This window comes from Coenobita brevimanus, chromosome 18, assembly GCF_032717465.1.
Source record: "Coenobita brevimanus isolate Jiangsu-jjx chromosome 18, ASM3271746v2, whole genome shotgun sequence".
Taxonomy (NCBI): Eukaryota; Metazoa; Arthropoda; class Malacostraca; order Decapoda; family Coenobitidae; genus Coenobita; species Coenobita brevimanus.
In genome coordinates, this window is record NC_136971.1 from 8387699 (window position 1) to 8415610 (window position 27912).

Genomic DNA, 27912 nt, shown 5'->3' on the forward strand with positions numbered 1-27912 from the left:
ATAATAATAATAATAATAATAATAATAATAAATGTCGCGTAGGAACGTACTTTGAAACCAGCCCGTATTAGGTTCTTTACTTCTCTCTCTCCCGTATCACTGTGTTATCAACCACGCTGCTACAATCAGACGGATGTGAGGCAATCAGAACACCTGTGAAAGTATAAACCTTCGTGTTACTATAATGATCTCACCTACGTAGCTCATCTTTCATATAGTCTCTGAACATCTTTATTTTGGTGACATTTGACCTGACTGGCTAAACGTCAGGTACAGTCGCGGTCATAAATATCGTTCCATTTTTTGCCGAATAATTATAAGACTTAATATAATGTTCTGAGAAGTTTGTTAGGTTCCCAATATCGCACCACTGTCTTTCAAAAGTGACTGGCCATTGATTCTGTTTTCGTAGATTTTTTTTTTTTTGTTCACGACTGTACATGATAGCAACGCTGGCTTATCTTGTTCTTCTTGGAGAAATCTGCAATAAACATTCACTTCACTCAAACCATTAATCCTACAGCACCGATGTTCACAAGGTATACTCTCATGGCCCCTCCCCATCACAGCTCAAGCTCATCCCACCCATTTATTTGTCTCCCATGCTCATTTCTTTACCTCCTGACACTTTTATTCTTGGGGAATAGTTTGAAATAAACCTCCATTGCATTCACACCACTAATCCCACAACACCAACCACATGATGTAGGTTACTTTCCAACCTTTGCCCCACCGCCCACCAACTACCCACCCTATCCCACTCAATCCTTTGCACACGGACATATATATATATATATATATATATATATAAATATATATATATATATATATATATATATATATATATATTTTAACACACCCTGACTACGGTCAATGGTGTGTCGCGGGTTATGCTGTAGATGAACCTGTTAGTTCCTTTATACTTGCTACCTTCAGACGATTTTAGTAAGCTTAGGAGAGGCTTGTTCAGTGCGGAGGGGTTAGACATGGCCTCTATTAACCCCTCCATTTCTAGAGGTCCTTACTAAACTGGAAGAAATCGTCTAGAGGTAGTAAGAATGAACTGAACTAATACGTGATCGTAGTGAAAGGACTTAAAATTAATAGGATGGTTAATCCCTAGATCCGATGATGTCTTTTGCATTATAAACTTTGGCCATATTCTCGTCGGGGAAGGAGGCTCCCTAGCACCTCTTCTTTAGCGACTGATTTTTGGATATGACTGGTTGATATCCTTTTGCACGTTATTTATGCAGGGTATGGGAATGTTAGATGGATTAAATACCACAGAATAAGACAGTGAGGTATAATATGTAAAATAAATCGCTTAAAAAAGACATTAGGGGGCTTTCTTAACCGACGAGAATACCAGCCTTACTTTCCTCAGATGATAGCCTTTCACGATCCTTTCTCTATAAGGGAAATATCACAAATTAAACAAAATCTAACCTAACAACCTAATCTAACCTAACCTATCTTAATCTAACCTAACCCACCTTAACCTAACCTAATCTAACCTAACCTAACGACCTAACAATCTAACCTAACCTAACTCTAACCTCGCCTAAGCAGTTTATGCCAAGAAATTCCTAAACTGAATAAAATCGTCTGGATGAATAAACTGCCCAGAGTAAAGCTGATTTAAACTGAGTAGCAACATCAAGGATAATTGAAAAAAATAGACAGTACTGGAGGGGCTAATGTGAACAAAGAAAATTGATCTCTGAGAACAGTAGTAGTAGGAGTAGTGGTAGTAGCAGTAGTAAAATTGTGATTCATTGATATGTCATTTGTACCCTTATGGTGATTTGATTCCGGACGATAAGAAAAGATACGGAGTTTGAAATTAATGAAAATATCGGCATAGACATACGAGGTTTGCATCACGTATTTCCTTCACTTACTGAAATTTACAGACAGTAAATACAGTTTATATATATATATATATATATATATATATATATATATATATATATATATATATATATATATATATATATATATACCCTGTGCCCGGATATATTAAATCCGGACACAGGGTGTCCGATGCTTACCGTACTTTCGCTGGCTGGCGACATAATCGCACCTACCAGCGTGCGGTGGGTCGGCCACTATTTCAGTATCCTTCGTTGTGATGGACTGACTGAAATATTTCAGTGGGGTCATAATGTGTTACGCATATTGTGCACCGATACTATTTTTTGTTTATCTAGAGTAGAGTAGTACGATAACGAGAAATGGTGAGTAAAAAGTAAAATTTGTAACCAGTGACTATGTTTGCTGAAGGTGTATGGCAAGACCCACCACTTTTTGTTGTTGTAAATGTACTCTGCATACCTTTACAACAATAAATATTTCACTCAATGGCCACGACTTATGTTATACTATATTCCTATGCTGCTGATACTACTTCTCACTCCTATATGTAAGGCACCTTATGAATACCTCTGTAGTTTATAGGATATCTATCTATCTATCTATAGCCCGACGCCCTAATCCCGCAAAGGGTGGCCGCAGACAAAACGCCTCCAAGTCACTCTGTCACCCACCATTTGACTCCCCTCCCCCCAGCTCACCCCCCCCTCCCTCATATACCTCTCAACTCCATCCCTCCACCTCATCCTCGGTCTACCCCTCCCTCTCCCTCCCTCCACCTCACCTACATACACCCTCTTAGTCAGTCTTTCATTCTCCATCCTCTCCACATGTCCAAACCACCTCAGTGTATTTCTCCTAATCTTTTCAACCACATCCACATCTACCCCACAACGTTCCTTCACTTCTTCATTCGTCAACCTGTCCCTCCACGTCACTCCACATGCTCCTCTCAAGTAACTCATTATAGGATAGGCTATACTATAGCTAATATTATACAAGGGCGTGTGGCTACACCCACGAATGTATAACCAAGGTGTGGCTACACCCACGAATGTGTTTGCGCTAGATGACTGCATTTGCTGAAGAAGGTGTGGCACGACCCACCACCTTCTTTTGTTGTGTAAGTGCTCTGCATACCTTTTACAATAAATATTTTAATCAATGCAAAGTACAAGTACGGTAATTATCGTACATATAGTAACTGTAGCAAGGCATGCAATCTCGCACCATTTCCTACCTGCTTTCACACTGGGACCACAATCACCACATCTTCCCCATCCACCGTCCCCTCCACTCTTTCATACGAAAGAATTTCTGCCCGGCTTCCTTTTAAACCAATATACGCTTAATTAAGCTGAATGCAAAATATAGTCAAGCTGGATACTGATACAACTCGAGGGAATAATTCGATGGATACACCACTAAGAGTATTGTACATCTGGCAAACTCACCTTCACGTGTTACCAATGTACACAAGTATAACCTTTTGTACCATTTGTCTGATATTTATCTCAGCATTTCAGTTATACACTGATATATGAGAGAACTAATAACTGGGTGTAGAGCCGTCAACACCATTCAAAACTGTGTACGCTATAGCGCGCATGTTTGTGACTCAGCGTACGCTATCGACACACCCCACCCAGGCACATCCTGACGACACTGCCCAGTTTATACTTGACTTCCGTAGAAGATCGTGGTTCTGTACTTGTGTTGCACACATTTAACGGGAGTCTGAACATGTCACGTTTAAGTGAGTATTCATCAGTAGGTATTGGCGATGATGCTGGCACGAGGCAACGCTTTAGTCGCTCTTGTGGTAAGTACAAGTCTGAAAAAAAAAAACAGAAAAAGGCCATGAATATAGACTGAGAAGTGACTATTGTACAATGTTTCATGGTGATATGATAATGATGTCAGATAAGAACGTCAGTCGCTGGACAGTGAGGCTTGAGTTAGTTGAAGAATTAGTCCATAACTATCATTTTTTGTTTTTAATATGCAGTAGAAAGGCGTTCGAGGGAAGATCCAAACTTTTCTTGCTTGCAGGTATCATTCTCATGTATAGATTTCAACCGCAACACAGCGATTGTCCTATGCGATTTCAGAAACGTGGAACAGACACTTCATTGATGGTTCCAGATAAAAAAGAATTAACAGACCAAAATAACTTATAAATTTAATGCTAAGAACACCGCCTGGGAGCCCACGGCAACTTAACTACGGCCTAGCCCTCTCAACTTAGTTCACTGCGTAGAACATATCTGTAGAATAGTTAAATTATTGTTGGAGAGAGAGAGGATTCACCAGAGTATGTTGACACTGGACAAACCATCTGAAAAGTGCGTCAAATGGAAGCCCATAGCCACAGCAGATTGTCTCTAAAATGCGCATGTGCCACGAACTAGTCCTTGCAAAAATTTTGAATATACATATCAGTAATCATCAGCCATTACCAAGTACGTTCGGTATGAGATGAACTGAAATGTTGGAGGTGTGGAGGAAAGCTCCTCAGGTTTAAATTCCGCGAAGAACAATACTTTAACTCAGCGTTGCCAGATCGTGATGTGCCGATTTCACCAAACCACCACCAAAATTTCACCAGATTTCATCAAGTGACTACTAATAACCATTAGATCAAAACAACCTGCTGACCGTTCCTGTATAGCACTGTACACATACTATACCCATTTACCCATTTCTGTACAAAATAATCCCTTTCCTAACACATTTCGTGATTTACCTATCCTTGCAGGATAATTTATTGTAGTTTACCTTAAATGGTGTACTTGCCTTGTGAAATCTACGAGACCTCCGCGGGGCGCCACACAACAAGATCAAACGGTGGAAGCAGCTCAGGTACCGCTGCCAGCCATGTAAACGTGGAAGTACTTGCCACACGGCACCAGTGAGTGACAAACATCAGCGCGTTTCAGACATCCTTTACTACACCTATACTGAAGTTAAGCTTAAAATACTTAAAATTTTCCTCGACCAGCAGGAAACCTTTACAGCACCGAAATAGAAGTAAACGATTAAGGTTACTTCAACGTCAATTAGTGGTCATTTACATTTTCACCAGATTTTACGAAATATTGTTTGGTTCCGAACGCTTTCTTTTTTTCAAGCTTGAAATTTCACCAGATTTCCCAAATCTGGTGAAAAATTTCACCAGGTTTCCCAAATCTGGTGAAAATTTTCAACGCTGCTGTAACTTATGGCGAAACCTTATGATAATAAACCAAATCATAATAGTACTGTATTTTCACATGAAATACCCACCCCAAAGGGAGCCACGGACAGGGTGTCGCAACACCCACCCCAAGGAGAGACCACGGGGAGGCGCGCAGAGCGCGTAGAGGACCCAAGCCAGACGGTCCTATGTCTCCCGCCACCATGCGCCCCTCTTCCTCTCAAGCAGACCCAACGAGAGGTACGCAGTGCTGGTACACTACTCTTCAGCCAGACCAGCACTCGCCAGGATCGGGGTGGGACTTGTAGTGATACAGTCCCAGGCAGCATTGCGACGACGGCCACCATCTGTGTCGGGGAAGAGTCCGCCACCGTAGGCTCTTCAGCTGCTACCCCCTGCAGGACCGCGGTGACGGCCACCGTCCGCACTGGGGAAGGAACAGCCACCGTACGCCTTTCACATGCAGCCACTCCTGGGAACAGCATCACGGAGGCCACCATACACCCTTCACCTGCAGCCACTCTTGGGAACAGCATTGAAGTGACGGCCACTGTCCGCACCGGGGAGGAGATCGGCCACTGTACGTCTCCCGGCTGTGGCACCAGAGAAGGGCAGAACCACAGTGACGGCCACCATCCACACCGGGGAAGGATTGGCCACTGTCTGTCCTTCATCTGCCACCTCCTCAGGGAGCAGGACCGTAGTGATGGACACCATCCACACCGGGGAAGGGACGGCCACCGTACGCCCTTTACCTGCTGTCTCTGGGGCACGTGGAACTGCGACGATGGCCACCGTCCATGTCAGGGAGGGATCGGCCACATACGTCCCTCTTCCACTGCCCTTGTGACTACCCTCACAGAGGACATCCCTTGCTTGTCTCACCACCCACCCAGAGGCCGAGTGGGACACCCCTCTCTCTCTCTACACAGGAGCAGCTCCCAGGCTGAGTTGCAGCTGAGGAAGATCTGGCGAGGCCTGTCATGAGCCTGGGAGTCCGTGCCTTGCAGCCAACACCCTGGCAACACCCCTCATTGTCGGACTCCACGGGGAAGGGACGCCGCAGGCAGCTCCTGACGGTGGCTCGACCTGAGAGAGACCGCAGCCCCCAGGCACCCAGGGGCACCTCGAGGACTCCAGGGCGTGACCTCCCCAGCCCCACCAGCAAGTAGTCCTCCTTCAGGAGCAAGCGAAGGCAAGCCCGCCTGCTCGCCCTGTTTGGCCCCAGTCCCGAGGGCCTCCATCCCCACCAGAGCCCCACTAGGGAAGGGCCTCCCCCCATGCTGCCCAGCAGCCCACTCTGGATGCCCCAGCCCCTGGCAGTAGTCCCGTGCCTCCTGCGGGAGGGCACACCTGACGAGATTCCTCCCACACCCGGACGACATCTGTAAGCAGCCCAAGACCACAGCAGCCCAGACCAGAGTCCACCAGTCCTATTGTGTTCCCTTACCTGTTCAGTGTATAATATTAATATTGTATTCTGTTCTGATTTGTAATTGAGGTGATATACATGTGAGGCTGGTTGACCCGAGTTTTTATGCCCTGTTCCTCCTGTTGTATACTGTAGACCCAGTCTTGAAAGGGAACCCCAGCTCAGTAGCTCATGTTCAGAGGTCGAGAAGTCGACCCTTGAACACATAGCATAACACTGGTGGCTAGCGGTGGCTCTTGTTCCGGTCAGAGAACAATGAGGAACATAAGGGAAAGTTTAACAAAATGGCTGCCCAACCACACATGCAGTTACCAAAGTTCAACCCTGAACAGTACGATATTAATACATACCTGTCCATTGTTAAGCCACTATTGGACATAAGATTTGATCACGACAGGGAGAAGATAGCAGTTACCCTGCCGCACCTGGGCAAGGCAATGTCAAGTATTGCCACCAAGATCGTTCCGGAGCTGACATGGGCAAAATTCACCCAAATCGTGATCCAGGCAGTCACGCCATCCTTAGGGAAAGTCATTACCTTGTCACAGCTCGACACCCTCACCTATGATGGCAACCTGAATGACACACTCATCCAGTCAAGGCGACTCATCACTGTCACTTACCCGGAGACTGACACAGTCACCTGGGAACAACTTATCTTCAATACCCTGTTAAGGATCTTCCACTGCACCATAAGGGAACACTTTGTAATCTTTGACCCAGCGGGAGACCTTGACAGGGATGTTCAACTTATCAGGCATCTTCTTTCCCTTCGCACCACCCCACAACACATTGACACAGTGAGCAGAATCCCAATTAATCCAGCACAGCCCCCAAAACCACGGACGCCCCTCAGACGTACAGTTCCACCAACACCACGCAGTATGACCAGGGCATGCCCCACCAAAAGGCACTCCCCTTCAAAGGAGAATACCAACCAGATTTCCATAGATTCGTGGGAATATTTAGCATGTAATCACCGGTGCCCCATTGATGACATGCAGGAACAACTCATAGCTGTCCGACGGAGACCAGCTACCCAAGGCCGCCACAGAGTCTCCTCCATCCAACATCACAACACTCCCAGCACATTTCACAATCGCCATGTGCATATCTTCTACCCCCAACCCGCCACTTCTCAACCGTGCCAAACTCACTCCCCCACCCAGCATGCCACCACACCACCACCCACCTCCCCTTACCACACAATTGACTTGTACACCTGTTATCTCACACCATCACACTCCTCACCCTCACTCACTCCCCCCTCCACCATCACGCCTCCCACCATATCATCTATCAACTCCACACCCTCACCACAGATCCCCCACTCATCCCCGGCGACCTCACCTCCCACCCCAGCACTCGCCACCGCACTGCCACCACCGGACACAAAGGCCTCACCACCCAACCGGGAGACCCCCCACCCACCCCTGGCCACCCTGCATTTGACTGATGCTCCACGCCACCTACACCAGCCCTGACCACTGCCACCACTACACCCACACACTCCTCTCCCCCGCCAATGTCCTACACCAGCTTCCCCTCCTCGACCACTGCCACACCCCTACCTCCTAATGCAAAAACTCCACCACACAAACCAAGAACCCCCACCCCCACCCGGCTGCCTTACCACGTGGCCCAGGCTCCTTGCCACCCACACCCATCCTCACCACCGCCACTACCAGATCCAGCCGACTCTCCCACCCACCAGCTACATACACATCCACACCCTCATCCACACCCCCAGTACCCCCTACACCCACCGAACCAACCACCTCCACCAGCCCCCCCGGCAACCCCCTAACCCAGGTCACCTCACCTGTCTCCAGCATTCAGCCAGGAGACATCAGCCATTCACCACCTCCAAAAATGAAAATACGCCGAGTAACCTAGACCCCTGCCCAGGGGAAACACCAACGCATCCTGGGGACACCTCACTTCCTCCGCCTCCTCCTGAAGACCCTGCAGACCTCCACCCTCAGCATAACTTATACACCACAAGGAACCAAACCTGCCCACCCACCACTGGACTGCCCTCCCTTGCCGCCTCATGCTGACCTACTGGATCACCACCTCAGACACCTACCACCTCCAGCCACGGGGACATGACTTTTTCCCTCATGCTGGTGGTGAAATACCCACCCCAAGGGGAGGCCATGGATAGGGTGGCGCAACACCCATCCCAAGGAGAGACCACGGGGAGGCATGCAGAGTGCATAGAGGGCCCGAGCCAGACGATCCATGTCCCCCACCACCATGTGCCCCTCTTCCTCTCAAGCAGATCCAATGAGAGGTACGCAGTGCTGGCACACTACTCTCCAGCCAGACCAACACTCGCCAGGATCGGGGTGGGACTTGTAGAGATACAGTCCCAGGAAACGCTGCGGCGACGGCAACCATCCATGTCAGGGAAGAGTCGGCCACCGTACGCTCTTCAGCTGCTAACCCCTGGAAGATCGTGGTGACGGCCACTGTCTGCGCCACAGAAGGCACGGCCATCGTACACCCTTCACCTGCAGCCACTCCTGGGAACAGCTCTACGGTGACAGCCACTGTCTGCACTGGGGGGAGATCGGTCACCGTAAGTCTCCCGGCTGTGGCCCCAGAGAAGGGCAGAACTGCAGTGACAGCCACCGTCTGTCCTTCATCTGCCACCTCAGGGAGCAGAACCGCGGTGATGGCCACTGTCTGCACCGGGGAAGGGATGGCCACCGTACGCCCTTCACCTGTCTCAGGGGCACGTGGAACCGCGACGACAGCCACCATCTGCGTCGGGGAGGGATCGGCTACCATATGTCCCTTGTCCACTGCACTCGCGACTACCCTCACGGAGGATGTCCCTTAATTGCCTCACCACCCACCCAGAGGCCGAGTGGGACACCCTTCTCCTCTTCCCACAGGAGCAGCTCCCAGGCTAAGTTGCAGCTGGAGGAGATCTGGTGAGGCCCTGTTGTGAGCCTGGGAGTCCATGCCTTGCAGCCAGCACCCTGGTGATGCCCCTTGCTGTCAGACTCCATGGGGAAGGGAAGCCGCAGGCAGCTCCTGACAGCAGCTTGTCCCAAGAGAGACCGCAGCCCCCAGGCACCCAAGGGCACCCCAAGGACTCCAGGGTGTGACCTCCCCAGCCCCACCAGCAAGCATTCCTCCTCCAGGAGCGAACGAAGGCAAGCCCGCCTGCTCGCCCTGTTTGGCCCCAGTTTCGAGGGCCGCCTTCCCCACCGGGGAAGAGCCTCCCCCCACGCCGCCCAGCAGCCCACTCCGGACGCCCCAGCCCCTGGCAGTAGTCCCATGCCTCCTGCTGAAGGGCACACCTGACGAGATTCCTCCCACACCCGGACGACACCTGTGAGCAGCCCAAGACCACAGCAGCCCGGACCAGAGTCCACCAGTCCTACTGTGTCCCCTTACCTGTTCAGTGTATAATATTAATATTGTATTCTGTTCTGAGTTGTAACTGAGGTAATATACGTGTAAGGTTGGTTGACCCGAGTTTTTATGCCCTGTTCCTCCTGTTGTGTTCTCTAGACCCGGTCTCGAAAGGGAACCCCAACTCAGTAGCTTGTGTTCAGAGTACGAGAAGTCGACCCTTGAACATGTAGCATAACATCATACACACACACAGAGAAACCGAGTGAAACATTACCCCGTTCGTCCGCATGGCTGTAGTGATGTAGAGGACTGTAATGATGTAGTGAGTGATGACTAACTGAACCATTACTTCCCTACAGTGATTGGAGTTGGGGTGGGAGTGGTGGCTGTGGTGCTGCTGATTGCTGTTTTGGTCCCCGTCTTACTTCTGACAGGTGGTGAGGACATAGGTAAGAAAAAATGTACTGTACTGGTTTTTCAACAGGTATATACTGGTTTAACACCTTAATTATAATGATAGTAATTTTATCCGTGCTACTTCCAGCTCCAGGTCGATTTTATTTCACCTTTAGGTAAACCTATCGTAAGCTTGTTAGAAATAGATTTCACAGAAATCCTCCACAATGGAACTTTTCTCAAAAGCAGTTAAAATCGCGAAACTAGTCGGGAATAAAGCTCACCTCTATTTCACCTGTGTTTCCTTCGACCGCCTTCCCATTATTCTTATTCTTATTTTTTTAATGCTTTCGTTGATGATGTTTAGGTGAGAGCATAAGGCTAGTGATCTTTTGGCTAATACTCTGGGCCTAAGCTACCTAAAAGCATACGTGAATCATCTCCCCCCCTCTCTCTCTCTCCGACTAAAAGGGACCTTTTTGTCTCCAATCTTTTTCCTTACTTTCCTCTTATTCTGTATTGTCCTGCCTCTCTGCTTGATATTTCCATATTCCTCCCAGCCTTTATTTTCTTTCTACTCCTGCAGTGCCATTATAGCCCACATTATGGCATGGTGCTATTTCTTCATTATTCCTCTCTCTTTCTTTCTCTCTCTCTCTCACACACACACACACACACACACACACACACACACACACACACACACACACACAAAGTATCACAAAAGTTTTCTTCTGTCCCTCACAGGTATAGCAGTTCTGCCAGCCACCTCGATTGTAGTGAATAACAAAAAGGATCTGTCAAAATACGTGGAGCCACTTAACAAATTACATGAAGGTGAGTGAAAGTCTGATGTGATGGGTATGGCTGTGAGAGGATGCTTGATAATAGGGTGTGATGTTCAGTGTGTAGTGTATAAGGATGTGTGGTGTATGGTTGTTTGGTGCAAGGGCTGTGTGCTGTGCGATGTTTGTGTATGGTGTGTAGTGTAAGGGTGTTTGCTGTGTAGTGTAAGGGTGTGTGCTGTGTAGTGTAAGGGTGTGTGCTGTGTAGTGTAACGGCTTGTGCTGTGCGGTGTAAAGGTGTGTGCTGTGTGGTGTAAAGATGTGTGCTGTGTAGTGTGTGTAACATAAGAGTGTATGGATGTGTGCCGTGTGGTGTAAAGATATGTGGTATGTAGTGTAAGGGTTTGTGGTGTGTGTTGTGTAAGGGTGTGTGTGGTGTAAGGATGTGTGTGGTGTAACGGTGTGTACGGTGTGTAATGTCCACTGAAAGGGTGTGTGGTGTGCACTGTAAGGGTGTGTGGTGTATAATGTGCAGTGTAAGGGTGTGTTGTATATAATGTGTAGTGTAAATGGTGTGTGATGTGTAATATCCAATGTATGGGTGTGCTGTGTGCTGTGTAACGGTGTGTTGTGTGCAGTGTAATGGTATGTCGTGTGTAGTGTGCTGTGTAAGTGTGCAGGGTAAGGGTGTGTGGTATATAGTGTGCAGTGTTCAGGTGTGTGATGTGTAGTGTGCCATTTAAGAGTGTGTGGTGTACCATATACTGTGCAATGTATGGGTGTGTGGTGCAGGAGCACACCCAGGAATTTTCTAAAGGGGGGGGCACGTAATGAGGTGAGGTCAGGTAATCCGATAAATACCAGGAGGTCCCATGCAGGTTTAGAGTCAGAGAGCTGCTGGCTTATGTGTTACTCCTTGTTTGTACTAGCCAGTTTTTCATGTTTTGCTGTTACCGAAATAAATGTATATAAATTTTTAAAGGACTCAGATGGCTAAGGGGGGGGCCGGGCTCGAAGGCCCCTCCCCCCGGGTGTGCCCCAGGCGTGGTGTACTGTATAATATGCAGTGTACGGTTGTGTAGTGTGTTTTGTAAGGGTGTGTACCATATAGTGTGCAATGTAAGGGTGTGGTGAACTTTATATGATCCAGTACACGGGTGTGTGGTGTGTTGTATGCAGTTAAGGGTGTGTGGTGTGCAATGTGGTGTATGGGTGTGTGGTGAGTGTTGTGTAAGGATGTGTAGTGTAAGGGTATGTATGGTGTAAGAGTGTGAGGTGTGTGATGTAACAGTAAGTGAGGTTTGTGATGTAAGGGTGTGTGGTTTGTGGAGTAAGGGTGTGTGTAGTTTGTGATGTAAGGGTGTGTGTGGTTTGTGATGTAAGGGTGTGTGTGGTTTGTGGAGTAAGAGTGTGTGTGGTTTGTGATGTAAGAGTATTTGGTTTGTGATGTAAGGGTGTGCATGGTTTGCGGAGTAAGGGTGTGGTGGTTTGCGGAGTAAGGGTGTGTGTGGTTTGTGATGTAAGGGTGTGTGTGGTTTGTTGATTAAGGGTGTGTGTGGTTTGTGATGTAAGGGTGTGTGTGGTTTGTTGATTAAGGGTGTGTGTGGTTTGTGATGTAAGGGTGTGTGTGTGGTTTGCGAAGTAAGGGTGTGTGTAGTGTGTGGAGTAAGAGTGTGTGTGGTTTGTGATGCAAGGGTGTGTGTGGTTTGTGGCATAAGGGTGTGTGTGGTTTGTGGCATAAGGGTGTGTGTGGTTTGTGATGTTAGGGTGTGTGTGGTTTGTGGAGTAAGGGTGTGTGTGGCTTGTGATGTAAGGATGTGTGTGGTTTGTGAAGTAAGGGTGTGTGTGGTTTGTGGAGTAAGGGTGTGTGGTGTGTTAAGCAAGGGTGTGTGTGTTTTGTTGAGTAGGGATGTGTGTGGTTTGTTGAGGAAGGGTATGTGTGTGGTCTGTTGAGGAAGGGTGTGTGTGTGGTTTGTTGAGGAAGGGTATGTGTGTGGTCTGTTGAGGAAGGGTGTGTGTGTGGTTTGTTGAGTAAGGGTATGTGTGGTTTGTTAAGTAAGGGTATGTGTGGTTTGTTGAGTAAGGGTATGTGTGGTTTGTTGAGTAAGGGTATGTGTGGTTTGTTAAGTAAGGGTATGTGTGGTTTGTTGAGTAAGGGTATGTGTGGTTTGTTGAGTAAGGGTATGTGTGGTTTGTTGAGTAACAGTGTATGATGTGTGGAATAAGGGTGTGTTATGTGTACAGTAGTGTATGGGTACGTGTGGTGTGTAGTTTAAGGGGGTGTGTTGGGTGTGTGTGTGGTGTGTAGTTTAAGGGGGTGTGTTGGGTGTGTGTTGGGTGTAGTTTAAGGGTGTGTGTTGGGTGTGTGTGGTGTGTAGTTTAAGGGTGTGTGTGTGGTGTATGGTTGTGTTGTGTAAGGGTATGTGTGTGTGTGTGTGTGTGTGTGTGTGTGTGTGTGTGTGTGTGTGTGTGTGTGTGTGTGTGTGTGTGTGTGTGTGTGTGTGTGTGTGTGTGTGTGTGTATGGTTGTGTTGTGTAAGGGTATGTGGTGTGTGTGTGTGTGTGTGTGTGTGTGTGTGTGTGTGTGTGTGTGTGTGTGTGTGTGTGTGTGTGTATGGTTGTGTTGTGTAAGGAAGGGTATGTGGTGTATGTGTGTGTGTGTGTGTGTGTGTGTGTGTGTGTGTTGTAAGGGTCTGTAGTATAATTCTGTATGGTGTAAATAATATTGTTTGGTGAAACTGTTTTAGCACAGGAGGGAAGGACTCTATCAATCCAGATAGCTAACCACAGGCAAGCAGAACTCATCCATATCTCCTCAAAGTATGGAGAAAATCACATTTCCTGTGTGTATGAGAAAATGCTAATTTTAAAATCATGTTTCCCCAAAGTACATGTAATAGCTTAACTCATCCACGTTTCCCCAGAGTACATGAAGAAGACTACAGAAAACGCAGATGTCTACAGTGTATGTCAGCCTTCACAAACTAAACTAGATGATAAACACTGTATCTTCAAAATGGCATGGTTACAGGCTACATGCAAGATGGAGAATGACTGGGGGTATGAGGCCAACCACAGTCAGCCATGTGTCATTTTAAGACCCTCTAAGGTAATCGGTTAGGTCTGAGATAACTATTGAAATTCTCAGGGAGCCATGTCAACTTAACATCCAACGAAGTTATCAGTCAGATTTTGGTTATCCATGGTCATTTTTAAGCACACCAACAACAACCACAGTCAGCCTTATGTGATTTAACATTCAGGGTAACTGTTTAGGTTGTGTTGGTGTATGTTTTGTGGTGTTATGTGTATCTAGTGAATCAGATAACATGAATGTACATTTTGTTTTACTACTGCCTTGTGATTTATTCAGCTCAGTAAAGCCCCCTAGTAGTGAGGAGTTCCTGTATTGCGATATGCAGCTTTTCCAGTTTAAAAGGTCTCTCCTAAGCTGAGGAAAGTCATTTGTTGTTAATTATTATTACATCACTGAACCATAATAGCTGTAACTATAATAGCTTCTGAGATAATGCAGTTTTGGTGCTCCATCTGGCAACTTTTGCTGCCTCTAAATGATTTTATTCAGCTTTGGAAAGAGAGATCTTGTGTACTGAAGGGGTTAATGAAGGCTAAATTTGACTCAGCCAGATCAAAAGGTCTCCCAAACCTTTCTGATATTGTCTGTTGATAGCAAAAGTAAGCTGGGAAATAAGTTACTGAACCAAAGGAGTTAATTACAGGACCCTTATCAGATCACATAACAGCTACTTTTGTATCCGTGAAATACAGAGTACAAATGTCAATAAATGTTACTGAATATAGCATTACTTTACATTATAATAAACTTTTAATTCTAGGTTGGAGACTGGAAGCCCGAGCCCTACAAATTGAAGGATGAACTACCAGAAAGTATGCCACAAAAACTGAAGGATGAGATAGAGGTGCAAAGCTATCGTGTCTTTCCTGAAGGGCAAAAGCTTGATGAGGTAAGCCTTGGTTTTGTGTGTGTGTGTGTGTGTGTGTGTGTGTGTGTGTGTTCTTACCTAATTCTTACCTAATTGTATCTTTACAGGAATGAGTCAAGCTCGTATTGTCCCGTGTCTTAGACCATATTTATCGTACATATCCTTAAATTTGTGAATTGTTTTGGCACACACTATTTCATTCGGTAGTGCATTCCATTGATCAATTGCTCTGTTTAGGAAACTGAATTTCCTTACGTCTTTATCACCTCTCTTCTTATGCAGTTTTTTGCAGTGTCCTCTTGCTGATGCTTCTCCATATGTTAAGTAATCATTTATGTCTATTTTCTCCTTTCCTGATATGCACTTATATAGCATTATCATGTCACCTCTTTTCCTTCTCTCCTGTAGTGTTGGTAGATTCAGTTTATTTAGTCTTTCTTCATAGCTTAGGTCCCTTAAGCTTGGTATCCATCTTGTAGCGGCCCTTTGAACTTTTTCAATCTTGTCTATATGCTTTTTGAGATGAGGACTCCAGACTATTGATGCATATTCCAGGGTTGGTCTAATGAATGATGTTATTATCCTTCTTAGCATGTCTTCATTTATGTATGTGAATGCTATTCTCATATTTGCAAGCAGTGTATACATGTTCCGTACCTTCTCGCTGATGTGGTCAGCCGGAGATAGTCTGTTATTGATAATCACACCTAGGTCTTTCTTTCTTTCTGATGTGTATAGGGTTTTATTTCCTAACTTATAATCCCAATCAGGTCTTTTTCCACTTTTACCAAACTTGATTACATGACACTTGTCCACATTGAATTCCATTTGCCATGTACTACTCCATTCATGAAGTTTATTTAATTCTTCTTGTAGCTCCCTACAAGAGTCTGTGCTAGTAATTCTCCTTTGTATTTTTGCATCATCTGCAAACATATTCAGATAGCTCTCATTTCCAGTGTTACTGTTTATATCATTTATGTACACTAGAAACATGATTGGTGCCAGCACCGAACCCTGTGGTACTCCACTAGTCACTTCTTTCCATGATGAATAGTTTCCTCTTAGTACTGTCCTCATTTCTCTTTTTATGAGAAAGTCTTGCATCCAACAAAACAGTTTGCCTCGAATTCCTCCTTGATGGTACAGCTTCCATAAAAGTCTTTGGTGTGGTACTGTGTCAAAAGCTTTCTTGAAATCTAAATAGATACTGTCCACCCATCCTTCCCTCTCCTGTATTGTGTTTGTTACTCTGTCATAGTAGCTCAACAGATTAGTAACACATGATTTTCCTTTTCTGAAGCCAAACTGTGTTTCTGTTATCATACTGTGTTCTTCTAGATGATTTACCCAAGCTTTTCTTATAAGTTTTTCTAATACCTTGCTTACAACACTGGTCAGTGATACTGGTCGGTAGTTGAGAGGATTTTGTCTATTTCCTTTCTTGAATAAGGGGACTATATTTGCTTTTTTCCAAATGTCAGGTAGTTTCCCTTGACTCAAGGATTTCTTGAAAATTAAAAATAATGGTTTACTTAACTCCTTTGCACATTCTCGTAACACCCAACATGAAATTTCATCAGGACCACTTGCTTTTCCTCCGTCTAATCTACTTAACTCCTCCTGTATTACTTTTTCTGCTATTTGTATATCTGGTAGTATGTGTGGACATGCGTGTTCCACATAGTCCCTCTCAAAATTTTTTTCTTCTGTAAAAACTAATTGGAAATTCTTATTTAGTGCTTCACAAATATCTTTCTCTTGTGTATAAGTGATTCCCTCGTCCGTGATGGATTGTATTATATCTTTTACTTTGGTTTTGCTTCTGATATAGCTGTAAAACAGCTTTGGTTGATCACTACTTTTATTTATTATATCCTCCTCAAACTGTTTTTGTGCTTCCCTCCTTATTCTTGTATAGTCGTTTCTTGCCTGTTTGTAATTATTATACGCCCTTTCACTATTGTGTCTTCTGTATCTATTCCACAACAAATCTCTTCTTTCTTTTGATTTTTTACATTCTGTATTGAACCATTTCTGTATTTTCTTATCTGCTTCTTTGTGCTGTGGGATGTACTTCTGGACTCCTATTTCATAAAATTCACAAAAATTTTTATATACAGCATTTAAATCTTGTCCTCTAAGCTCATTTTCCCAATCAACTTCTAAGAAATACTTCTTTAGGTCTTGATAATTTCCCTTTTTATAGTTTAGTCTCTTTTTGTAACTGTCATTGCTGTTTACTATGTCATATGCTATCCTGAAGTTATAATTTAGTACTGCATGATCGCTTTTGCCGAGTGGAGGGTGATATATTAAACTGTCAATGTCATTTTCTTGCCTAGTAAATATTAGATCTAGCACTGAAGGTACATCAAGTCCTCTTTTTCTAGTGGTTTCCCTCACATGTTGCGTTAAGAAAAACTCTTGTACGAGATCCAGGAACTTTTGGTCCCAACAGCTTTCTTGGCTATTTATATCTAGAGTATTCCAATTTATATTTGTATTGAAATCCCCAGTTAGTATAATTCTTTCCGATTTCTCTTCCATTTTATGTAGCAAGGATCTTATACTCTGAATTGTACTCTCTGCCAGGTCCTCATATTCGTCTCTTTCCCATGTGTTTGATCTGGGTGGCATATACAAAATGGCTACAATTACTTTACCTTCAGATGTGTCGATCTCTGCTGTGTGTGTGTGTGTGTGGGGGGAGAGAGAGAGAGAGAGGAATTTTGCATTTTGTCATAACTGACCTTCACTGAAAATAACAGAACTGATGAGAAATGAATTGAAAGATTTTGTGAACATATCTGAACTGAGTGAAGTGAGATTAAGAAGACAAAGATGCATGTAACTGCAATCATAGTAGCTACATGAAAAAACTACTCACAAATTGACAGCCGTTCTAATTTGCAAATAATTATATCCAGGAAGAAAGTAGGGTCATTCTGAATAAAAAATAAAAATACTGCAATATCAGTGCTTAAATTTTGGTATCAGTGCTTGCACCTTTCTTTATATACAGTATCAGTATTTCCACATCTTTTCTGACATACTGCACTTTGTTTCCCCAAACGTTGTGATTATACTATTTTTAATACATGTTCTGCTCCTTTGAGAATGAAGTCGTGGGAAGGAACCTTGTGGTTCTAAGGCTGTGGAAAATACTGTGGGAAACTGTGCATCTTGGAAAGCAGTCTTCTGCTCAGCAAGGTTTTCCTTTGAAGAATAATGAATTTATCATTGGGAATAGGGATAAAGATCACTCCCAGAATAGTATCTGTGTTTAGTATTTGGCAAGTATGAACAGAAGGAGCAGGGAAGATGGGAACCCTCTTGTTTCAGCTGATCAAAAGATGTGGTAAGCACACCTCTCAACACCTGCACTGCAAGTAGTCTTGTACAGACAATTTTAAAAGTACTGCACAGGAAAGGGTACGACAATACTCAAAATTATTTATATAACTTCTGAAGTTCCTAGAAGATATTCATGGTATCAGTGGATTATGCATACACTATAGCAACTTTACCAAATGGGAAATGTCCCAGCCAAGTAAAATACAATATCGTTATGAAAGCAGGTTGACTAACATGGGACAAAATACTTGGGTACAGTAATTTCCAACAGCCGTTGTTCATGGCGCCAAGATTTTTTGTGCCAAGTGCGCACCGATATTCTTTTGACTGACTGTATCTGTTATGGCACTTAACAGTAAGATTGTTCTTGAAAATTTATTTCTTCTAATTTTTGTATGCACAGATATTAAATAAAATAATTTGCTCTGTATTGAAAATTTGCTTGCTATGTTACTTAAGTAATGTCTACCACTTTCCATCCTGGCAAATCATACCAAAGAGCATCGTTTAAGAGAAGAGAAATGTAGCATGCCTGACTTAGCTTGGGAGCATTAACCAGCAGCAGAAAGTGAGAACAGGTGAAATATCATGCAGACTTTTGTCTCCAGCTACACATCATCACCCCAGTTGAACATAGTAAATGGGTACAAATTATTATGAAAAGTGTGATGATGATGATTTACTTTTACAATACTTTTTCTGCTACCATACTTTTCTAGGCCAGATTATATGAGTATTGTAAGGGTGATTTTCTGCTTTCCTATTTTCCTACTGATCACTACTGTACAATTTTTCAAGTACTGTAATAATTTTCTCTTTTGTGTGGTTAGGTTGTGTGGGTGTCATGTGAGGGTGAGGCAGAGGAGGACAAGAAAAACATAGGGGAGATGACAGTCTCTCCATGGCATGGCTTCCCACTCTACTACTTCCCTTACCAGCCATCTCCCCATTACCTGCAGCCACTTATTGGCCTCTCCTTCTCAAAACTTCCCAGTTAGTTCATGACAGTTTCAAAGCTTGTAGACAGCATTCTGGCCCACTCTTAACTCCGATAGACACAGAAACTGAGCAAAGGTGTAATAGTCTCTATATAACTTGAACTTAAACGGTGCAGACTGACTTGCAGCAATGTAAGCTGATCTTAAATGCTATTAATTTTTATTTTGCAGGTGGTGTGGAGGTGAGTGTGTTGTGTCGAATCTGGACTGTGGACACTGACCCTGATAAAAACCCACTCCGGTTCAATATTAAAGTAGATTGAAGAGGTAGCCATGGTTAAATGGGGGATCTAGTCTTTCTGATGTGATATATTCATTGGTCCCTCCACCTAATAAATCTCTCTCTTTCTGTTAAATCTCTCTTTCTAATAAACTTTTCTTCTTCAGGAGAGAGAGAGAGAGAGAGAGAGAGAGAGACTAATTTTACTCTTGCTATCTCCAGTCATTTTTATTCAGATTGGGAGAGACTTATAACCTTCATTCATCCCCTCAGTACAAGAAATCTCTCTAGATCTAAATAAACTAATATGGATGTAAGAAAAATGCAATAAAAACTGTAATGAAACCCAAAGACTTCCCTCGGGCCAAATTGTACTGAAAATGTAAACAGTACAAATCAACATGGATGTAACTTCAAAAGATGAGGATGAGATGGAGGGATGGGGTGGAGAGGTATATGAGAGAGGGGGGTGTGAGTTGGGAGCAGGGCAGTGAAGTGGTGGGGGACAGGGCGACTTGGAGGCGATTTGTTTGTGGCCACCCCAAACGGGATTGAGGCGTCTGGCAATAGATAGATAGATAGATCTTGTGTAAAGTATTATATCTACTGCACTTCCTTTGGTACAGTTGAACATAGCCGTTCACCTCCTACAGAGTTGGAATTATGGTGGTCAGGGCCTCATTTGGGCAGAGCTCCTTGACTAACCACTTTCAGCGACCTTCACTACTCCATGGAGAAGCAAATGACCTAGACCTCTACAGACCTGACTAGCTTGGGGTAAGGACATTAAGAGGTCCCATGGGATTAGAAAGGAATTTCTGTCAGGGTGGGTGTGCAAGATAGGAATTTCCGGCCAGGGTGAGCTGCGTGGTGGGACTGCTGTTTACATTTAAAAAAAAAAAAAAAAAAAAAAAAAATCAGATGGAAGACAAAAATTATACATTTTGAAAGTGATATTGTACATCGTACACTCCCTCCAGATTATTGTACAAATATGATAATTATTGTATGAAAAACATCACTGTCCTTGCCAGACATTTTCCAAGTCACAAATTTCAGAACTTCACACAAAAAAACTTATCACTCCACTTCATATCACACACTGGCACTACAGTATTTGTTGTGCATTTGCACTGTTATCTGGCAACAGCAATAGTGTGTCAGTGGTCTTATACACGCTACATGAAATGAAGGATGATCAGAGTGAGTGCACTGGATGGCCATCTTAGCTCAAACATCTGACTGCCCAGCCTGTGTGGGTGGCATTGTATACACACAAGATTGTCATTCGTGGCTTCCACAATTATCATGCATGTGAATTCCGCAACTGTTAACCCGAAACTGGGTATAACTTTTACTACATCAGTCTACTGATTTATTGCATACCAGACTGCTGTATGCAGAGTCATGACTGTACGCTGCATATCAACATGTTAAAGAATTAAAAAGAGCAAGGGGTGAAGATGAATCTTCCATCCCGGACTTGGTTTTCACTAAGCACGAAAATGAAAGAAATAGCATACTCTCCACCCTTTGGGAAAAGTGACCATGTAGTAAATGGGTTATAATTTCATAGTATCATATGATGCAATTGATAATACAGACCACAGTAAACATGTTTATAATTATAAATGGAGGTACTTATCAAGAACTAAGAAGATACTATCAAGAAATTAAATGGGAAGAGGAACTAGATATGGTAGATGTAGAAAATCAGTACGAGTGATTTTATGATACTTCAATCTCGGGAAGAGGAATACTGTACTTACCTACATTTAAAAGAAGAAAGACAAGTAAGGAGAAATAGTTTGATGCAAAATTTTTGGTTAAGCAGAAACAGGATCAGCTGTGGAACAGATAAAGAAGACACAAAAGCAGACAGGCATATGCAAGGCACAAGCAAGTTAAGAATATACTGTATATACGGCTGTCAGGAGGGATGCCAAAATAAAATCAGAGTGATAGAGTGGCCAGATGTGTTGTGGAACCTGGGCTCATTTACAGCTATGTGAATTGCAAAATGAAATTAAGGATAAGATACAATGTTTGACAAATGGAGGCAGAATCTATAATAATGAATGAAAAACAAATGTGTGAAGTAATGAACAGAAAATTTCAGTAGTATTTGTTGAGAAGAGTTCTTGTATTGAGGAGGATATATTATGGAATGTCACCCTAGGCATGGGGCTACATGATAGTAATATAATGGAAATTATAGAAATTATGAGAAGTTTAGATAAAAAGTAAAGCAAGTGGTCCTGATGAAATATCAAACCTGGTAATAATGGAATGTGTGAACGCATAAGTAAACCTCTACATAAAATATTCACTCACTCATTAAGACAAGGCAATTGTACCAAGTTTATGGAAAAAAGCCACTGTTTACGAAAGCGGACAGGGAAAATCCTCTAAATTATAGACCAGTCTCTCTTAATTGAGTAATAAGTAAAATAAGTAAAGGCTTAATAAGGAAACGATGGGTTGAACACCTTGAAAATCATGGGCTGTTAATATGAAAGACAGTTCTGGTTCAGAGCTGAGTTTCTATAAGAAAGCATCTGAAACTGGCAGCTGTGTGAATGTTTGTTGATGATGCAAATACTGTAAGATCTATCAAGGATAATGTTTCATGTCGAGAACTGCAAAAATACTACACTGTACTCTTTAAATGGAGCAGAAGATAGAAGACTGAATTTTATACAGAAAAATGCCATGTGATGCAATTTGGGTAAAAAGATAAGAGATCCACATGGAAATATAAACTGAGACATAATAAGCTGCAAAACTCTGAAAAGGAAAAGGCTCTTGGGATCCTGTTACATTCTTAGTGCTTGTACTTGTTTATCATCGTTACTAAGCCTCTAAATTTTCCCAGCAATTTCTGGTTTATCTCCACTCCTGTGTAGTACAGAGAAATTATAACACCTTCTCTCTTCTTAGTAGTGAGATGCAGATTATTTGTTCTCTCCTACTGGAGTACAAGACTTATTACAGCCATAAGTGCAAGTTGCAGTGTGGGTATATCCCATTCAGACCAGTTTCTGTTTTCTTAACCAATTTTGACTACCACCAGACAGTTCTTTTCAGGTATAGGAAAACCCCTGGTCTGACTGGGATACAACAACAAGCTAGCAGAATGGGATTCCCATGTTGCTTTACATATGAGAAGCCTGGGAACACCAGATGCTGTTGGCATCCCTACGTGTCAAGTGGGGTTGGTGGAGGATTAGTGCCCCTCCCTGTAAAACAATTAACTCTGAGCCCTTGGCCACCCCGTTTGGGATACATGGCGTCTGGCAATGAATGAATGAATGAAAAAACTGTAAAACCATGTGAACCTATATCTGACCAACAATATGTATGGTGCTTCACTCGAGTAAAGCTTACTAAATGCCAAGCTGTAATCTTGGCATGGCTTGCATTATCTTTTACTTGATGTATATAATCAATGAATTAAACCACTGCAAGAATTCTGTCTTTCATAGTGCTTTTAATAGAAAATTCATGATTATTATAACTTCAAGTATAAGATGATAATACTGTATAATATACAGTATAGAAGCAATTATTTACTGGAATGTAACACGTACAGTACCCTTACGTCCAGTATGCATTTGTCCAGTTTGGTCGACAAAAAAATTAAATAATTTATTACTGTAGTACGGATTTGCTGGGCTAGTACGGATCAGCCGCACAAAGTGGGCCAAATCCGAGGAGTTCTTCTCCAGTACTGACGTGCTGCGTCCTGCACTACTACCCATGCGCGCGGGCGGGAAGATGACCAACACCAAGGAATGTTTCCCTAATACAGCCTCGCCAGTCCAGTATGCCTTCCTCGTGACTCATGACATGTGCCAGTCAAATTGCAGTACAGTATTGCACTTCCCCTTGATAATGAAGACAAAGATGTGCCAGTGTGTGACTATGAGGGAACTATGAGGGAGGTTGAGGCAGAGAGGCCTCCTCAGGATCCTGAAGACCCTCCTCCAGGGGGTCAGTAGGACATCCTACAGCCGCGGAAACCTCTCCCTCTTCCCCCCAAAGCCCATCACCACTCACCTTAAAGGTGGGTAAAATTTTAGTTGTGTCAAAAAGTAGTTAAGTTGAATTTGGGGGGACTTTTTCTTGTCTGACATTATTTAATTTTTCCCATAAGATCTGTTGTTTGTCCAGCACGGATTTAGTCCAGTACGGTAGTACTGTCTGACAAAAATACCGTACTGGATACGAAGGTACTATACACTGATTACCTAGTCAAGAACCTTTTATTTACTGTCTTCAAAAACACACTAATCTATGTACAGTATTTAAAAAAATAATAATAATAATAAAAATCATGGGAGGCCATACCCTCAGTCATTTGCCATGACATTACACATGTGTGGAAACCTAAATAATGGGGGGGTGGGAGGGGGACAAAGAAACCTAACTTTTTTTTATTTTTTAAATGCATCTAACTCTGGGCATACGATTTCACAACCCATTCCTTCAGGCCCAACAGTCCTCCTACATATCACACATCTCCGCATATCACCACTTTGGTGGTAACACCCACCGTACATACTGAGTACATGCTAGGGTTGTTTCATAAAGGACTGGCGTATTGGTGTTAGCGGGGTTGTTTTTACAGCATGTCGACAGGTTTTACAGTTGATCAGTAAAGTCTATTTTAACAAAACTCAAATCTTTAAACTGTTCCTTGCCCCAGCCAGGATTCAAATCCGCATCCACTGCGACAGCAGATCACCTCTCTACTGACTCGGCTTTACTCCCCACACACCCAGAATATTTATTAATCACCTCATACCTTGCATAATCTGGACCTGGCCATGACTACAAAAAGTTGCACTCAAAAATGAAATTTTTCAAGAAGTGTGTTTAGGTCAGGCGGTTGAAGCTATGGACTTTCCATCATCATCATCCTCACCTTTTTTCTTACCCAAGGATGGGGTAAGGTAGAGGGCAAAAAGCAAAAAAAAAAATTATAATAATAATAAATAAGTAAAAATAAAGGCACTGAGATAACTTTTTTTCAAAGCATTCTATCACTGCCATAAACATCTAATTCATGCAACCATAACAATATTGTTCTTAATCCAATTACTATAATCTCACCATCCAGACTTCCATGCATACTAAATTCCATCTATTAATATATCTATACTACTGTATCAAAAAAATTCTAGTTTCTAAATAAATAAAACTACAGTGACAGCTCGATTATCCACATCTGGAACATCTGGTTTTCAGCATATCCAAGCCATGACCGAATGATACAGTGGCACGGTACTACATAAAATTATCAGTAGGACAGATCATGTTTAAACAGTGAGCATCCAGTTGCTAATAAGCGAGCCATGGGTAAGCAGAAGTAAGTCTGCCTCCCACCCACACATCCCCGTCCACAGCTGCCAATGCACCACTTACATGTTCCCCCACTGATAAGGCACTGTTCCATTCATGTTCACTCGAGGTGGACAATCTGGATTTGGAGTGAAGAGATAGGTTTTGTTTTGTTTTGTGTGTGTGTGTATGTGTATGCAAGAATATTTTACAAGTGGGAGGAGGGTGGTGGGGTGGAGACTGGTGAGGCGACTGATAAGGAAGGGAAACCACCATGAGAGAGATGCTCTTGTTTGCTCATTCTTTTGTTTGTTCTTGTGTGTATGTATGAAAGAGTGTGTACTGATACATACAATAATGTATTCCATTAATAAATCAATCTAACAGTACCTGTGTTTTGTTTCCACCAGATTTAGTATGATTTTGGACCATAAAGCCTGGATAATCGGCCTATCATTGTATAACACAGTTTCATGCTACTGTATTGCACAATCCCATGCTAAAGTACTTAAATGTCTCTTACAGCACTACAGTACACCTATTTCTATACCAGGTTGTGGAAAAGTCTAGAAATCAATACCTGAATCCAATTTTTGTTTCTGTATTGATTTTCAGTGCTGTATTTATGTGGATCACAGCCATTTATGCTTGTATGAAATTCAGTTAACGTTTCTTGTTTTCTATATGCTGGCTTTGGCTCGTGCAGTGTGGGTAAGGACAGGAGGACCAGGAAGTACTGTAGCAGGACACATATTACCAAGCAACTCAACCTGCGGGAATGAAAATAACACGTGAGATTTGACAACTGTTGCTATTCCTTGTATGTAATACAGTACAGGATGCCACAGGAAAAATATGCCAAACTTGCTGTATCAACATGGGTTCAATTATTAACTCTAAATGAAGTTAAAATTAGGCTACAGATGTCTTTACGGATGATTTATGATGGAGACCATTTTTACTCAAAAGGTCAATAGTAACTGTAGCTCTGTAACCACTGAGAACTGGATCCATGTTGACATGGAGAAGAGATCACGATGAACGTGATGAAACACCTGCAAGAGATATCGAAAACCGACTTTGAAAAATGTTTCTGGCAGTGGAAAGAAACCTGGTCTATGTTTGTCAAGTCATATAGGGGCCTACTTTGAGGGAGATTAGTGTCCTAGATCAACAGATTAGCTACAGGTATTTATTTTTTTAGAGCATAAGGTCAGATACTTTCTGAACAGACCTCGTACTTCATGCACAGGGCAATAATATGAAATTTTATTACAAGCCCACACTTCTGACATCCACACATCAGAGGTGTCCTTAAACAGATATGATAGAGTTCATCTTGTTAGGCTTAGATCAGGACATCACCCAGCCCTTCTCAACTGCCAGCTTAGATCCGGATTAGGTGGAATTACAGATGACATGCCCTGCTTGAAGAATCGGTCCACATTACATGGACCACTGCACACAGCACATGCCACACTAACACACAGAAAGAACATCAATGGTGTAGGGAGAAACCCAGGGGACAACTGCATACAGGCAGTTGCTTATGTGTGGTCGACAGGTCTGCTTGATCAGACGGACTGGGCTGAGAAACAACTGTAGCCCAAAAATAACCATCTGAAATTTGGCACACTTTTCCTGGGACATCCTGTATACTTAGCTAGAAAGGGATGGTGCAATGGCCTTGACCAGATGCATTTATGGTATACAGGTACAGTATTGAGGCTAGGAGAAACAGTGGCAAACCAAGGATGAGGTGTGTGCAGGTGAGGAATGGGGGATGATGATGCCCTACACATTACTAAAACAACATATTCTTGGTGACAATTTTACTTCCATACTTTACTGGCCTTTGTTGTTTATGAGCAAGTGATTATGCTGGAGAATAAAGGTGCTGAAAAAAAAAAAAAAAAAAAAAAAAAAAAAAAAAAACTTTCAAAGGTATGCAATGGTTTTCAAAATGCTGGAAACCACAGCCCCATACAAAAAAAACTCAAAGTTGACGTTTTTTTCTTCCAATGGTGCTGTCTATGTCCTGGGAGATTTGCAGAGTTCTCTTCAGTAGCAACTCCACATACATCTCATGAGTGGTTTCCTTCAACTACCCTGTCCAACTGAGCTAGGGAAAAAAGGTGTTACTCTTCCTGGTCCAAGATTTGAGTTACTTGGGTCAGTTCAGTACTACTGAGCTCCACTACAAAATCTGGTCTGGTCATGTTGTAGAGTCATTCCATGTGTTCTGTCTGGCACATGATACTCCCACAGATGGTTCACACTGACAAACTACAGCTGAGTATTCCTCCCCTGATCTTGTAAGTTATAATTATCTTAGAGTCAGTTCACTCTAGTGTATAATCACTCCTATGGTCTCTGGAGCTCCAGTGATTGACCCTTCTTCTGCCATGGATTATACAGCAGATCCTCTTTATACGATGGATCGCTTACATGATAATGGAAAAGTTAAGACCTTTTTTTGATATACAATAGAATTTTCATTTATATGATGATTATGATCCTGTACAAAGCCTCGCTGGCTGGTACATGGTTGCTATTTTTGCTTACACAATTGCCCTTATGCAAGTGTACAGTCATTTGTTTATTCCAAGATGGCATTTCCACTTGTCACTACTGGGTATGTTAGCATCAGTGATGGAACAGTAGTGTGGTGTTGAGAGTTCAAGCAGCAAATGAAGTGCAGTAAATGGAGGGAAGTAAATTAACTACCAGTTTAGGTGAGTTGGAAACTTGTTTTTAGGCTTATTTTTTGGTGATAAGCAGGAAGTGAAGTACAGTGAAGCTAAATAACAACCAGTTTAGGTGAGCTGGAAACTTATTTTTTGATTATGATGGATGGATGACTCTTGGCCAAAAATGTATCCTCACTGAACCCACATTATGGCTGACATGACATTTGATAAATTGTTAGGCAATGGACTTTGTCAAGCGCATACTCAACATAAATAAGAACATG

General features: G+C 43.1%; 2 protein-coding genes across 4 annotated transcripts in view; one reads left to right on the forward strand and one right to left on the reverse strand.

Moving 5' to 3' along the window:
• The first annotated feature begins 3580 nt into the window (after positions 1-3580).
• Positions 3581-19664, forward strand: LOC145391392 (sodium/potassium-transporting ATPase subunit beta-like). Of its 3 annotated transcripts, XM_080265996.1 has the most exons (7): positions 3617-3631; positions 10235-10324; positions 11019-11108; positions 13980-14164; positions 14913-15041; positions 19208-19370; positions 19547-19664. In XM_080265996.1, exons 1-7 carry the CDS (start codon positions 3619-3621, stop codon positions 19636-19638), a joined length of 762 nt encoding a protein of 253 aa, XP_080122122.1. In that variant the 5' UTR covers positions 3617-3618; the 3' UTR covers positions 19639-19664. The 3 variants fall into 3 exon arrangements, with proteins under 3 accessions (XP_080122123.1, XP_080122122.1, XP_080122124.1); XM_080265997.1 differs by lacking the exon at positions 10235-10324 and having other exon boundaries at positions 3581-3631; XM_080265998.1 differs by lacking the exon at positions 14913-15041.
• Positions 19665-25616: 5952 nt separating this feature from the next.
• LOC145391354 (dimethylglycine dehydrogenase, mitochondrial-like) overlaps positions 25617-27912 on the reverse strand; it is a 67982-nt gene continuing 65686 nt past the window's right edge. The window contains exon 19 of the mRNA XM_080265952.1: positions 25617-25708. Coding sequence (XP_080122078.1) covers positions 25619-25708 — 90 coding nt within the window. The 3' untranslated portion in view covers positions 25617-25618. The remainder of the gene's footprint in view (positions 25709-27912) is intronic.

What these genes read in the sequence shown, in the direction of transcription:
- LOC145391392 (XM_080265996.1), top strand. An exon ending in ACTTAACAAATTACATGAAG is followed by an intron (nt 11,109 to 13,979) that starts GTGAGTGAAAGT and finishes ACGTTTCCCCAG; the next exon opens with AGTACATGAAGAAGACTACA. An exon ending in CTCCTTCTCAAAACTTCCCA is followed by an intron (nt 19,371 to 19,546) that starts GTTAGTTCATGA and finishes TTTATTTTGCAG; the next exon opens with GTGGTGTGGAGGTGAGTGTG.